The sequence below is a fragment of the Apodemus sylvaticus genome, chromosome 7, assembly GCF_947179515.1.
Source record: "Apodemus sylvaticus chromosome 7, mApoSyl1.1, whole genome shotgun sequence".
In the NCBI taxonomy this organism is placed as follows: domain Eukaryota; kingdom Metazoa; phylum Chordata; class Mammalia; order Rodentia; family Muridae; genus Apodemus; species Apodemus sylvaticus.
The window spans coordinates 85,008,631-85,023,513 of record NC_067478.1 but is presented as its reverse complement, the minus strand read 5'-3'; the positions used below and the strand labels follow the sequence as shown (position 1 = coordinate 85,023,513).

The 14,883-nt window shown below is 41.1% G+C and overlaps 1 protein-coding gene across 4 annotated transcripts in view; it reads right to left on the bottom strand.

Annotated features, from left to right (window-relative positions):
- Positions 1 to 14,883, bottom strand: part of Cbl (Cbl proto-oncogene) — an 85,113-nt gene that overhangs the window by 47,693 nt on the left and 22,537 nt on the right. For 3 of the 4 annotated variants that reach the window (XM_052188580.1, XM_052188579.1, XM_052188581.1), the window contains exon 2: positions 11,026 to 11,273. In XM_052188580.1, the coding sequence (XP_052044540.1) occupies positions 11,026 to 11,273 (248 nt within the window). Of the gene's footprint in view, positions 1 to 11,025; positions 11,274 to 14,883 lie in introns of those variants that run through there. The other variant, XM_052188582.1, reaches the window with a different exon arrangement.

The following is a 14,883-nucleotide window of genomic DNA, read 5'->3' as shown; positions in this document are numbered from 1 at the left end:
ATATTTACATACAGCCCTTGTAAGCCTGGTTCCCACAGAGGTCAGAGAAAGGTGCCAGATCCTCTGAGACCAGTTACAGACAGCTGCCGTGTGGGTGCTGAGAACTGAACCCAGATCCTCTGGAAGAGCTGCCAGTGCTCTAACCCACAGAGCCTTTTTTATTTATTACTTTCTATGTACAGATGTTTTGCCTGCATGGATGTCTATGCACCATATGCAGACCTGGTGCCCTCAGAGCCCAGAAGAATACATTGGGTTCCTTGAAATTAGAGTTACAGACAGCTGTGAGCCACCATTTGTGTGCTGGCAATCAAACCCAGGTCCTCTCAAAGAGCAGCCAGTCTTATTAACAGCAATACTTTAGAGCAGTGGTTCTCAACCTTCCTAATACTTTGACTCTTAAATACAGTTCCTCATGTTGTGGTGACCTCCAACCATAAGATGATTTTTCTTACTACTTCATAACTGTAATTTTGATAGTGTTATGATCATAATGTAAATATCTGATATGTAGGGTATCTGATAAGTGGCCCTTAGTTGAGAACCACTGCTTTATAGAAAAACAGTAAGTTGAATAGAGTAATAGAAACTATCTAAAATAAAACACTAGGGAAGAGATGGCTATAGTAGCAGTGGCCAGTGGAACATTAAGCAGCTAAAATATACATGCAAGCAGTCTCCTGAAGGAGAAATAGGAGAGGAAGAAAACGTGAAGAAAATAGTGACAACAGCTTTCCCGCGTATGACAAAAACTGAAATCTCAACAGCACTGGAGGCAGCTACCACAGAATGTTAGCATTATGACAAATCTATGCTTTGGGCTAAGGAGACAGATCAGTGCTGGGAAAAGCACTTGCCACCAAGCACAGCCAACTGAAAGTTTGACCCCTCAGACCCACATGCTGACGGGACAAAACCTACTCCTTCAAGCTGCCCTTCTCACCTCCACATGTGTGCCATGACATGTATGTGCAAACATACAATAAATTAACTTAGAAGTATATGAATACAATAGTTCTTAAACCCTTTCAGACAGTCTGAAATACTAAAATTACCTCTGTGATAATGTTACACATATGACTTGCCTTTTCCACTCTAGTGACATCTGCATTCCAGGCACCCAGGAAACAGTAGACTGCTGGTTCCAGACAAAAATCAAGACAACACACCAAACTATATATGCAGTCAGCAGCTGTATTCTTTATGATGACTTAAAATATACTGCTTGTTTGCACTTAAGAATTTCCTTAACAGGGTCTTGCAATATGGCTCAGTGATTAAAGGTGCTCGTCTCACACACAAGTTCAATCCCCACAGCTTACTTAAAGTACATGAGCCAGGGCACATGAACCCACAAACACACACACGATTTCTGAATCTCTTTAATGAAGCAGACATCTTCTTTTCTTTTCTTTTTTCAAGACAGGGTTTCTCTGTGTAGCCCTGGCCATCTTAGAACTCACTCTGTAGACCAGGCTGGCCTCGAACTCAGCTGCCTCCCAAGTGCTGGATTAAAGATGTGGATCACCACTGCAAAGCAGACATCTTTAATAATTACCCCTGTTAGATCCACGAAGAAATGTTTTGTTTCTTTAGACATTCTATGTAACACAAAGAAGAACACCAAGTTCTGTTGCAACATGGTTGACCTTAGGAAGTCACCTTACTTACACAATGCAACAGTGATGCAAGTTTTTGTAAAAGGCATTTTTTTCTTAAAATCATCTAAGCTATTTCCAGCACACAACATCAACAATATCATATAACCATCACCATTATCCATTTCCAGATTTATTTAATTTCCTTTTTCTTTTATAGTACTTACTCTTAGATAATTTTACACATGTATATATGCATTTTACCATATTCTCCCATCCTTATCCTTTTTGAGATAGAACACCATGATCTAGTAAAGAATGACCTTCAGTTTCTCTGGTCGTCCTAAGTGCTTAGACTACAGGTGGGCAGTACAATGATGGCAATAATTTGTTTGTTAAGACAGGCCCACTGGGCAATGGTGGTGCACACCTTTAATCCCAGCACTTAGGAGGCAGAGGCAGGCAGATTTCTGAGTTTGAGGCCAGCCTGCTCTACAGAGTGAGTTCCAGGACAGCCAGGGCTACACAAAGAAACCCTGTCAAAAAAACAAAAAACAAAAACTAACCAAAAAAACAAACAAAGACAGGCCCTAGCCTTGCTGCACATACTGGCTTTGAACTTGCGATGATTTTCATGCCTCAGCACAGTAAGTGCCAGAATCTCAGGAATGTGCTTGCATGCTCCCATTTCTATCCTGGCTGTATGACCATTAAGCAGTAACCACCTTTCCCCTTTTAGTTCCCAATAACTCTATTATACCTATCTATATAAATTTGTACATTCTAAATATCTCATAAGTAATATCATAAAACATCCTTTTGTAGCTGGCTTATTTCAATCAGCAAAATGTCTTCACAATTAATCTGTATTGTAGCTTGTACATGAATTCTCCCCCTTCCTACGGGTGAGTCTTTAACCTCTCCAGGCCAGTAAGACGGCTTGGACAGAGATGCTTGCGCACAAGACCGGGAGTATGACCTCAGATCTCTGGACCCCACAAGGGAGGAAAGAACCAACTGCTGAGGGGGAGTGTGTGTGCACACTGAGTAATACAAGTTTAATTTTCTTAGAATTCTACACGATATGTTAAACACATCCCCTCCCCATCCTCACACCCTAGACATTTTGTCATTTAGTATCTGTGCACATGACTTTATATGACTATAGAAAAATCTAGGAACCAAAAGCAAAAGAAAACAATGATATGCATATGGCTTTCTATGATTGACTTAACTCACATATTAATAATACTGCCTTCATTTGCATTCATTTTTCTTGAAATGACAGAACTTCATTTTTCTTTATGGCCAAAAAGGTTTCACTGCAAATGGCATACCTTGGTTATTTCCTGTGTTGGCCACCTCAGCTGGCTCCTACCTTAGCTATGGATAGTGCTGCAGTGAACACTATGCTCAAGAATCTCTCTGAATGCCGACCTCAGAAGCTTGGGGAAACCCCAGGCAGAGGGTAACTATGTACCAACATTTCATCTGTCCATTTATCTGCTGATCAGTGTGGACTGTGCCCCACTTCTGCTTGTCATGAACACTTCTGCCATGCATATGGATATACAAATATCTGATCAAGTTCCTGCTTACAGTCCTAGAAATATATGTCTAAGAAAGTTAGAAGATGATGATATGTTAATTCTCTGTTCAACTTTTTGAAGAAATGCCAAACTTTTCTATATGGCCGAACAGTTTTTCACATCCATTAATGAAGCATAATTCTAGTCTCTACATCCTCCCCAGTATTTATTACTTTCCTTTTCTGCTGATACACATCCTAATGGGTGTGAAGTAGTGCCTCTTTGTGGTTTTGATTTACATTTCCCTGACAGTTGACTGTGGCACACACCTATGGCACACACCTATATTTCATGAGCTTTCTGGCCAAGTTACTATCTAGGAATGTAAGTCCATATAAATATTTTAAACCTGTGTGTGATCAACCTCAAATGTTGTTCCTTTGGATCCATCTTTCTTTTCTTTTTCCTTTACCTTCCCCTTCCTTTCGTTTTCCTTCTCCTTTCCCGTTTTCTTCCTTCCTTTTTTGGAGACAAGGTCTCATTCTGTAGCCCAGAATTCATTCAAGGTCTCATTCTGTAGCTCCACCTTACAGAGAGCCTCTGCCTCCTGAGTACTGTGATTAAAGGCACTTAACACCATGCCCAGCTCATCCATACTATTTTCTGAGACAGGCTCTCCTTAGACCAGGACACCTCCCCAGCCCAGGACATTCCCATGGCCCTTTCTATTGACAGTGGGGACTGGATTAGACCAACTAAGCCCTCTCTCCAGCTCCTTCTTTCAGCTACAACTGTTTGCTCTCATGACTTTAAAGACCCTCTGAACCCAATTTCTTTCTTTATTCTAAGTTGTTCCTCTGAGCCCAAATCCTAATCATTTTCCCAATTGTTTATTTAACCTCTCTTTAAATGGCTCATAAACTTTCAAATTTTGGCCAGATGTGGTAAGTGCAAGCCTTTAATCCCAGCTCTTGGGAGGCAAAGGCAGGTGGATCTCTGTGAATTCCAGGCCAACCAATGCTATATATTGAGACCCTGTCTCAAAACAAACAAACAAACAAACAAACAAACAAATCTCAAACTTACACATTCCCCAAATGAAACTCTTTGCTTCTTCCTATACTTATATCCTGAGTTCTCTGCTATAATAAACATGGCACGGTCAGCAGAGTTAGTGAAACTAGAAGCCATTTTCAATTCTTCTATCATCTTTTTCTATACTCCACTTTTCAATGTGTCAACAATTCTTACTAACTTTAGCTCTAATCCATTTATCTGCTTTTCTTCCAACTTCCTCTTCCCTTCTCTTCTTCCATTACTGCCAAAGCCACAAACTTTTATCTATTTTACAGACAGCAACTGATACCATCATTGTAAAATACCAATCAGGTCTCGTGCTTTGCCCTTGTTTGAAACCTCAGTGGCTTCCACTGTTCTATCCACTTTTCCCCAGACACCTGTCCAAGCACTAGACCTGGTGTGCTACATTTAAAACAACAAACTTGCTGGGCAGTGGTGGTGCATGCCTGCAATCCCAACACCCTGGGAGGCAGGGGCAGGTGAATTTCTGAGTTCGAGGCCAGCCTGGTCTACAAAGTGAGTTCCAGGATAGCCAAGGCTATACAGAGAAACCTTGTCTTGAAAAAAAAACAAAAACCAACCAAACAAACAAACAACCAAACTCTGCCCACTTTTATTCCTTCCACTAAACACTGGTCACGATCATCTCTCTCTGTGACTGAAAAGACAGACACATGCTCCCATACCCTCTCTAAAATGCAAGAAAAATGTTCCCAATATGACTAGAAGTTATTTCCCACCAAGGCTAACTCTTAAATACTAAGATAGTTCATTATCAGTAGCATTAAGCACATGTTCTGAAGAAACATGTTCTAAGAAAGGACTATAGGTGTGCAAACATGACCCAGTGTGTGAAGTATCACCATTCCTTTGGAGGAAATGTCAAGAGTGTACTAAGGAATGTGCTTTGAGCCAGGTGTGGTGGCACCCTCATTTAATCTCAATACTCAGGAAGCAGAAACAGGCAGATCTCTGTGAATTCCAGGCCAGCTAAGGTCTTATAGTTAAAAAACAAAACAAAATCTTGCTTTGCAAATTATAAAGACAGCTTCTTCAGTCAACCCTTCTCTATCATGTTCCTAGACAAGTGCTACCACAAAGCACTCAACACTACCTTAGTCTTCTACTGAGTACTTAGCTGATGAGCTTTTAGTTAGATCTGATTTTTTTCAAATTATATAAAATAAGCAAAAATTTGATACCATAAAAGATAGGACTAACTTAACAAAAAAATATATAATCTATAATGATTATGAGCCAATTTTAAATATCCAGTTACACTCTATAACCAGACCCTTTCAGCTTCTATTCAGGCATAATCAATTACACTATAGTTTACCAAAGCTAAAACTATAACAAGGGCACTGCTGACCCAGTGCAGTGAGGAAGGCCTTTGGTAAGAAGCCAGCATTCGAAAAGCCCAGGAATGAATATGGACCTTTACTTCATAAAGGAAAACCTATATAAATAAATGAACTCATAACCAAACAAACACAAGAGCTAAACTAATAAGAAAAAACAAGTGAAAACAACAACAAACACAGTCCTTGATCCCTGCACTCAGAAGGCAGAGTCAGGAGAATCTCTGTGAGTCTGAGGCCAGCCTAGACTACAGATAGAGTTTCAGGACAGCCACCACTGTTACTCAGAGAAACCTTGAATTAGATAGTATGGAGGGAAGGGAGTTTGGAGACAAGGGCTCTGTAGCAGACTGTCCTAGAAATCCAGTTTGGCTTTGAATTCACAGTCATGCCCCTGTTACAGCTCCCAGAACGCTAGACAATAAGCATGCAGCACTACATTTGCCTGGCCTAGACCACAGTCTTAAAAGTACAAAGTATTATTAGATTTCATCAAAGCTTAAATATTTTGTTTCTGCAAAAGATATTAAAGTGAAAAGACATACAGAATGAGAGCAAAATCTTACAAATCATTTCTTCCAGCATAGATAATATGATACTATTTCAGTAGGCAGACTATGTAAAGAATATTTACAATTCAATAGTAAAAGGTGAACACAATTTTAAAACAAGCAGAAGGCCTAAGAACCATGGAGTCTCCGGTACTGAAAACAGTAAAAACAGTAAAAGCTAAGGTCGGGCATATGGTGACTCACACCTTTAATTCCAGCATTCAGGCCAGCCTAGTCTACATAGGAGACCCCATCTCAAAACAACCAACCAACAAAAAGACAGTAACTTTGTGAGGGGGAGCAAAAGTGGTGCCTGCTTTTAACTGTACAACTTGGGAGGTAGAGCAGGAAGATCAAGAGTTCAAAGTCATCCTCATCTACACATTTACTTCTAGAATGTCTCCAAAAAGAACAGGGAGCTGGAGAAAGAGAGTTCCTTGGTTAACGGCACTACCTGCTCATCCAGAGGACCTGAGTTTGGTCAATCACATCAAGATGGTTCACAATAGCCTCATAACTCTAGCTCTAGAGAATACAACTCCCTCCAGAGCACTATATAATATGCACATATACTTAAATAAAAGCAAAGTAAAATTTAAATTAAAAAAAAAGCAAAGGATTTGAATAGGTCTTTCTTCAAAGATCCGCAGGCACATGAAAACATAACTGACTGTGGAAATGTACGGAAAACCTCCAGATACTGCTTTCCACCCTGGAGAATGGCTGGTGAGCCCTTAGAACCTTATTCACTGCCTGCAGAGTGTATGCTGAGGCTGCTGTGTAAACAGTTCCTCAAAAAGTAAAAAAACGAATTGCTCACCAGGCGGTGGTGGCGCACGCCTGTAATCCCAACAGTCTGGGAGGCAGAGGCAGGAGAAGGAGGATCTCTGTACAGTGCTTATTTTACCTTCCAGTTTACAGTCCAATCTGCTGGTCATGACCATTTTTACAAACCACTGTCTCCAAAAATATTTATAAGGCATGACAGTAGCAAAATTACAGTTATGAAATGGCAACAAAGATAATTTTATGCTTGTGTGTTGTGGGTGAGTGGGTGAGTTCTCCACAACATGAGCAGATGTATTAAAGGCTGAAGCATTAGGAAGGTCGGGAACCACAGTTACAGTCCATCACTGAGAGAAGCCAGGACAGGACTCAGCAGGAACTGAAGAGGCCATGAGGGAGTGCTGCTTATTGGCTTGCTCAGCTTGCCTTTTGTTGTTTTGTTTAAATTTCAGGACCATCTGCTTGGGGTAGTACTGACCAAAGTAGGTGGGGCCTTCCCACATCAACCATTAATCAAGAAAATACTCCAGAGCCAGCCTATCTGATAGAGACAACGCTCTTAACTGGCGTTCCCTCATTCCAGACAGATGACTCTAGCTTGTGTAAAAATGATTTAAAACTAATCATCACAGAGCTCTGTAGAATATGAACGAAACATGTATAATTTCTTTTTAAAAGTCTAGGGCCACCGGGCAGTGGTTTAATCCCAGCACTCTGGGAGGCAGAGATAGGCGGATTTCTGAGTTTAAGGCCAGCCTGGTCTACAGTGAGTTCCATAGAATAGCCAAGGCTACACAGAGAAACCCCGTCTCGAAAAACCAAAAAAAAAAAAAAAAAAAAACCAAAAAAACAAAAAAAACCACTGCAGAGTCCTTATCTCCAAACTCCCTTCCCTCTGTATTACCTAATTCATGGTTTCTCTGAGTAGCAGTGGTGGCTAGAGAGAGGGTTCAGTGGCTAACAGCATGGGCTGTCCTTCCAGAGGACATGGGTCCAATTCCCAGTACATGGTGGCTCACAACTGTAGCTCCAGTTCTAGAGGCAGGTGCAACATTGTCTTCTGGACATTGTGGGCAATGTATACCTTCGGTACACAGACATTCATGCAAGCAAAACACCCATACACATAAAAGATAAAAAAAAAAACAAAAAAACCAAAGAAGTCTGTAACCAGTCAAAACATAAACCAGAAGCCATGACTCATATTCTAAAATTGAGACAGGAATTAATAGAAACAGTAAAATTGTTCAATTTGGATAAGAACAATCTGTATACTTTGTTATATAGTATACATTTACATTTAGTCATTGCAAATGCATATGAAAATACTTATTTAGCCATGTCAAATTACATGCTTCATGTGGTATTATGTGTTAATATATAATAATCTATATTTACTCTATAATAAAAAACCACAATTAAGACAATAAAAGCTGGGGTTGAGGATGTGGTTCCTTGGTACAGTGCATGCACAACACCCTTGGCTGGATCCCCAGTACCATATAAACATGGTATGATGCTGCATGTCTGTGACTCCAGAACTCAGGAGGTGGAGACAGAAGTACCAGAGATAGTCAAGTCATTCTCTACTCTGTGATGAGTTCAAGGCCTGCCTGGCATACATGAGGAGACCCTTCTCCAAAAATGTAGAAGAAAGAACTCTCAACAACCCACAATGAAAGCATTATTTCATTCGCTGGATAAGGAAATAGAAACATAGCTAAAAAAAAATGGCTAAGAAAAGATTAAAACCTTACAAGTTGACTTTAGAGTTTAACTACTTAGTTAGTATACTATACTGGCTCTCAGCATTGTGGTGATTTGAGAGAAAATGTCTCCCATAGGCTCATAGGGAGGGGCACTATTAAGAGGTTTAGCCTTGTTGGAGGGGGGTGTGGCTTTGTTGGAAGAAGTGAGTCACTAAGGGGGGGTGGGCTTTGAATTCTCAAATGCGCAAACCAGGCCACTGTAGCATTTACATCCAGCCCAACAACCTGGATGTGGAACTCTCAGCCCCTTCTCTGCCTGCACGCTGCTATGCTTCCCACCAGGACGGTAATGGACTGAACCTCTGAACCGTAAGCCAGCCCCAATTCAATATCTTCCTTTATAAGAGTTGCTGTAAGCCGGGCGGTGGTGGCGCACACCTGTAATCCCAGCACTCTGGGAGGCAGAGGCAGGCGGATTTCTGAGTTCAAGGCCAGCCTGGTCTACAGAATGAGTTCTAGGACAGCCAGGGCTACACAAGAAACCCTGTCTCGAAAAAACCAAATCCAAAAACAAACAAACAAACAAAAAGTTGCTGTGGTCATGATGTCGATGCATAGCAATGAAACTCTAAGACAGTTATTAAAGGAAGCACATGAAGCACTGCTCAGTATGTTCTAAGAAAGGAAAATATAGCTTCCATTTCATTATAAAAAATTCTCTTAGAGCTGACAAGTCAGCCCAGTGGATAACAAAGACACTTGCCATGAAGCTTTATTGCTTGCTGCCTAGCCTGATGACCTGAGTTCAATTCCTAGAATCCACCTGGTGGAAGGAGAGAACCAACTCCAGCAAAATGTTCTCCAGTCTACACACAGATACACACTACTCCATACATGCTTACATGTGCACTTGCACGTACACATAAAAATAAATGCATTTAAACATTTTTTAAATGTACTTAGATGGGTACAGTGGCATGCTTAAATTTTCATTTACTTGTTTCAGAAACAGAAGGACCACTTGAGCCCCAGAATCTGGAGCAGCCTGAACAATAAAGCAAGAGCCCAGCTCAGCCCCAATATATATATAACTGAGTGCTCTGTTTTTAAAGGTAGAAACTCTTGTAGGGACTGACTATCTAAGAGACAGTCTAGAGTTAAACCAATCCTACAATCTCACTCCTGTGTACGTCCCTCACCTAACTCCTGTAATTCTAGCCAAACCAGACTTCCCACATTCTCTGAACACAGTCGGCAGCAGGTTCTTACTAAAGGCTGACTTCTCTGCCTAGACCAGTGGTTCTCAACTTCCTAATGCTGTGACCCTTTAACACAGTTCCTCATGTTGTGGTGACCACCACCCCCAGTATAAAATTCCATTGCTACTCAGTAACTGTAATTTTGGTACTGTTGTGAATCCTAATGTAAATATCTGATATGCAGGATATCTGATATATGACCCCTGTGAAAGGGTCCTTCAAGGACCCCAAGGGATAGTGACCCACTGGCCTAGACTCATCCTTCAAAATCTAGTTCAGATTAACATTTCCTGTCTCACCTCTGATGACATCCAATAGGTAAAACTACATTACATATCTCTATTAGATCCTTGACATATTTTGTCATCTTTCAACTGGACAGAATCCATGAGCTAGTTAATTCCTTTCTGGTTGGTGTTTCCAACAGGCAAGCTAGCAGCATGCCATGTAACATAACTGCATTTGATGGCAGGGCAGCTCCCGAGCATGTGTGAGGCTCTGGGTCCATCCCCAACACCAAGGGAGGGCATGCATGGTGGATGTACCTCCATTTATTCTAGTTAAAAAGTGTCAGTTCAATTTGTTTTATTTAAGGAATGGTTCAGCAGATAAAGGTGTTTGCTGCCAAGTCTAATGATCTGAGTTCAATACCCAAAACCCACATGGTAGTGAGAGAGAATCCTTACCCATATATTATACAGACACACACACTCACTCTCTCACTCTCTCTCTCTCCCCCCTCCCCCCCCCCCCCACACACACAACCACTTGAACACAAAAAGGAACCAAGCACTGGCTTTTTTACTTTTATCTGACACTTGTGATTTATCAAGCTGCTGCGGCTTCTGCAGAGATCTGATCTTTTCTCCTCAACCTCAGCTTAGCCTCTTTCAAATGCTCATCTACCCACGAACCCCTGTTATCTTTAGGGGTTTCAAGGTCTACTGCCTGCAACCTTTCTCAGGAGCGTAAACCACTCTTTCTTTCACAGATAAATCTACCTGACCCAATGATGGTCAAATACCTACTAAGACTCTTTCTATCCAATGTGAGCTCTCTACTCCCATTAAAATAAAAGTCAAAGCAGCTCAACTATTACTAGCATTCCCATTCTGACAGTCACAGACCTGAGTTAATATTTGTCTCCATTACCTAGGCTGGGAATTCTCCTCATACATCCTTTCTTTTCCCTCCTTGAAGAGGCTGATAGTCTGCTTAGTTTTCTTCATCAAATTCTCCATGAACACCCTGAAATACTCATTTTCTCCAAGCGTCTCCATCTTCCCCTCATATCTTGACAAGACAGTGCGGAGATGCTGGTAGGTGTCAGGCAGCAGGTCTAAGATATATGGTGGGCTGTTCTTGAGCGCCAGTTTTGGGTTTTGACACAACCGCACCACCTGCAACAAAGGGAAAAGACTGTTACTTAGAACCTTAAGGACAACTTTCCTTTTTGTATTAAGAGCTATGAAATATGTGCTTTTTGCATAAATATGAAAGATACATCAGGATAAGAAATTATCTGTAACCCAATGTCATAGGCAATTATTCTGTACTAGTGGTCCTCTTACAAAGATAGGTGCGCTTCCTGAGTTACTTAAGTTACATGTATGTGTGTGCATGTGTTGGGAGCAAGTGCATGTGAGTGCAGGTGCCCACAGAATCCAGGAGAGAGCCAGGAACTAGAGTAATAGCCAGATATGAGCCACTTTGCTGTACCAAACTTCGTTTTGTTTGTTTATCTGGTTAAAGATTTATTTATTTATTATACGTAGGTACACTGTAGCTGTTTTCCAGACACACCAGAAGAGGGCATCTGATCTCATTACAGTTAGTGGTAAAACACCATGTGGTTGCTAGGATTTGAACTCAGAACCTCTGGGAAGGTTCTTACCTGCCCCGCTCTTAACCGCTGTACTGGCTGGTTTTATGTGTCAACTTGACACAGGCTGGAGTTATCACAGAGAAAGGAGTTTCAGTTGGGAAAGTGCCTCCATGAGATCCAACTGTGAGGCATTTTCTCAATTAGTGATCAAGGGGGAAGGGCCCCTTGTGGGTGGTACCATCCCTGGGCTGGTATTCTTGGGTTCTATAAGAGAGCAGGCTAAGCAAGCCAGGAGAAGCAAGCCAGTAAGAAACATCCCTCCATGGCCTCTGCATCAGCTCCTGCTTCCTGACCTGCTTGAGTTCCAGTCCTCACTTCCTTTAGTGATGAACTGCAATGTGGAAGTGCAAGCTCAATAAACCCTTTCCTCCCCAACTTGCTTCTTGGTCATGATGTTTGTGCAGGAATAGAAACCCTAACTAAGACAACCGCTGAGCCATCTCTCCAGCGCTCACTCTGGCCCAGCTTGCTCCAACCCCGCTCACTGTAGCTGCCATCAGACACCCAAGAAGAGGGCATCAGAACTCATTATGGATGGCTGTGAGCCACGATGTGGTTGCTGGGATTTGACAGGCCCTTTGGACGAGCATTCAGTGCTCTTAACCGCTGAGCCATCTCGCCAGCCCTGGTCCAAACTTTTATCAGTACATCCACAATTTACTGATAAATCCAAAATCTAAGATTTTGCTTCTTTTTCCCATCTTTTACTTTCAAACTTCCTGAGATCTTATATTTTAAGGAGGTAGGTCTCTCTCTCTCTCTCTCTCTCTCTCTCTCTCTCTCTCTCTCTCTCTCTCTTTAACATGGTATAGAGTAGAGTTTATTTAGGGCAGAGGATGGGAGTTAATGGGGTAGCAGAGGCCAGCCACGACCACGTGGAGAGAGGGGGAGGGGAGGAGAGCCCAAGAGGGCAGAGAGGAGAGTAAGAGGAATAAGAGAAATAAGAGCGGTAGGTCTCTTTTAAAACTAGATTTTGCTCATTTGTTTTTGGATTTTTTTTTTTTTTTTTTTTGGCTTTTTAGATTTGGTTTTGTCGAGACAGGGTTTTCTGTGTAGCCCTGGCTGTCGTGGAACTCACTCTGTAGACCAGGCTGGCCTCGAACTCAGAAATCCACCTGCCTCTGCCTCCCAGAGTGCTGGGATTACAGGAGTGCACCACCACCGCCCGGCTGGATTTTTTTTTAATCACTTTATTTTTATGTTATGTGTATGGGTGTTTTGCCTGCGTGTATGTCTGTGTACAGTGTGTGACTGGTGCCCATGGAGGCCAGAAGAGGAAGTCAGGTCCACAGGAACTGGAGTTACAGTCAACATGTGGACCCAATAGAGCAGCCCCTGCTTCTAACCCCTAAGCCCTTTCTCCAGCCTCTGCTTCAGCTGTTCTGAGTTCTCTTGTAGTAGAGGCTATCTTCCTTGCCTTCATCTCTCAAGGGCCAGAATTACTTCAGTGTGCCACCACACTGAGCAATTAAATCTATATTAAAAATACAACCTAGCAATCTTTACTTCTAAATGGTCCATCTTCTATTTCTTACAAAAACTAGTAATTTGTATTTATTCCTATTCGACTAGTCTGTGCTTTTTTTTTTTTAATTGAATATCATCTTCATTTACATTGCCAATGGTAAAACCTTTCCCCATATGCCCCCTAGTCTGTGCTTTTTATATACCAGTATTTCCTGTGTCTGGAAAAGACACTACTAGACAAAAGTTCAGAAAGAGACCATACAGACACAGATTGTCCATCTGTATCAAAGAAGTCTCATATGTAAAAAAAAAAAAAAAAAAAAGGGAGGCTGGAGAGATGGCTTAGCAGTTAAGAGCACGGACTGCTCTTCCAAAGGCCCCGAGTTCAAATCCCAGCCAACACATACATGGTGGCTCACAACCATCCGTAATGAGATCTGAGTCCTCTTCTGGGATGTCTGAAGACAGCTACAAGTGTACTTACATATAACAAGAAATAAATCTTTGGGCCAGAGCGAGCAGGCCTGGAGAGAGCAGAGGTCCTGAGTTCAATTCCCAGCAACCATATGATGGCTCACAACCATCTGTATAGCTACAGTGTACTCATATACATAAAAAATAAATAAATCTTTAAAAAAATTATTAAAAAAGTTAGAATAATTAAGTATCCATAATGGGATACTGAGTGGGGAAGGCAAGTCTAGAGAGCTTTACAGTACATGAAAACTAACTGTATAACTTCATGACTTAAAAAAAAAAAGTTTCCTTAAAAAGAATCATGAAAACAATAAACCATAAAGGAAAATATTATCTAAATTCAAAAGTGGGGGGAGGCAAAGAAAAAGAAATAACTTCTGTTTAACAAGAAATTATATATATATATATATATATATATATATATATATATATATATATATATATAAAGCTGGGCATGTTGGCACAAGTCGAGGCAAAGAAAAAGAAATAACTTCTGTTTAACAAGAAATTATATATATATATAAAAAGCTGGGCATGTTGGCACAAGTCTATAAGCCCCAACACTTAGGGCATTGCTGTAGGAGGGTCATGAGCTGACAGCAGGCTCTGTAAGAAGACCCTATCTAAAAAATAAAAATTAAAAACAAAAGAAAGACAACATACAAACAGTAACATCATTAACAAGTCAGAAGATACCTCAGCATACACACACCCAAGAGTACATATCCAAACAAATCCATGCAGGATAGATAAATAACACCTACAAGTTATTAAGGAAGATCCTCTAATATACAAGCTATCAAGACTTAAGACAGGAACCTTACAAAAGACGATATCAATAATAAAAGACACAAGATGGTGCCCAACCTCACTCCTCACTCTAGACTGAAAACCCTACAATTACAATCAGACAAATCACTTAGCCATGCCAACCAATGGCAAGAAAATGGAACAAAAGGCACATTCAAATACTGCCTAGAACAACCTACTTGGAAACAGTTCAGCAGCACTGTCAGATTAAAACCTCTATACTATGAGCTAGATAGGCCCATTTTAGCAAGTTCCAGTGTGTGTGTGTGTGTGTGTGTGTGTGAGAGAGAGAGAGAGAGAGAGACAGAGAGACAGAGAGACAGAGAGACAGAGAGCTTGCCTCAAAAGAAAAAATAACAAAAAAGCAAAAA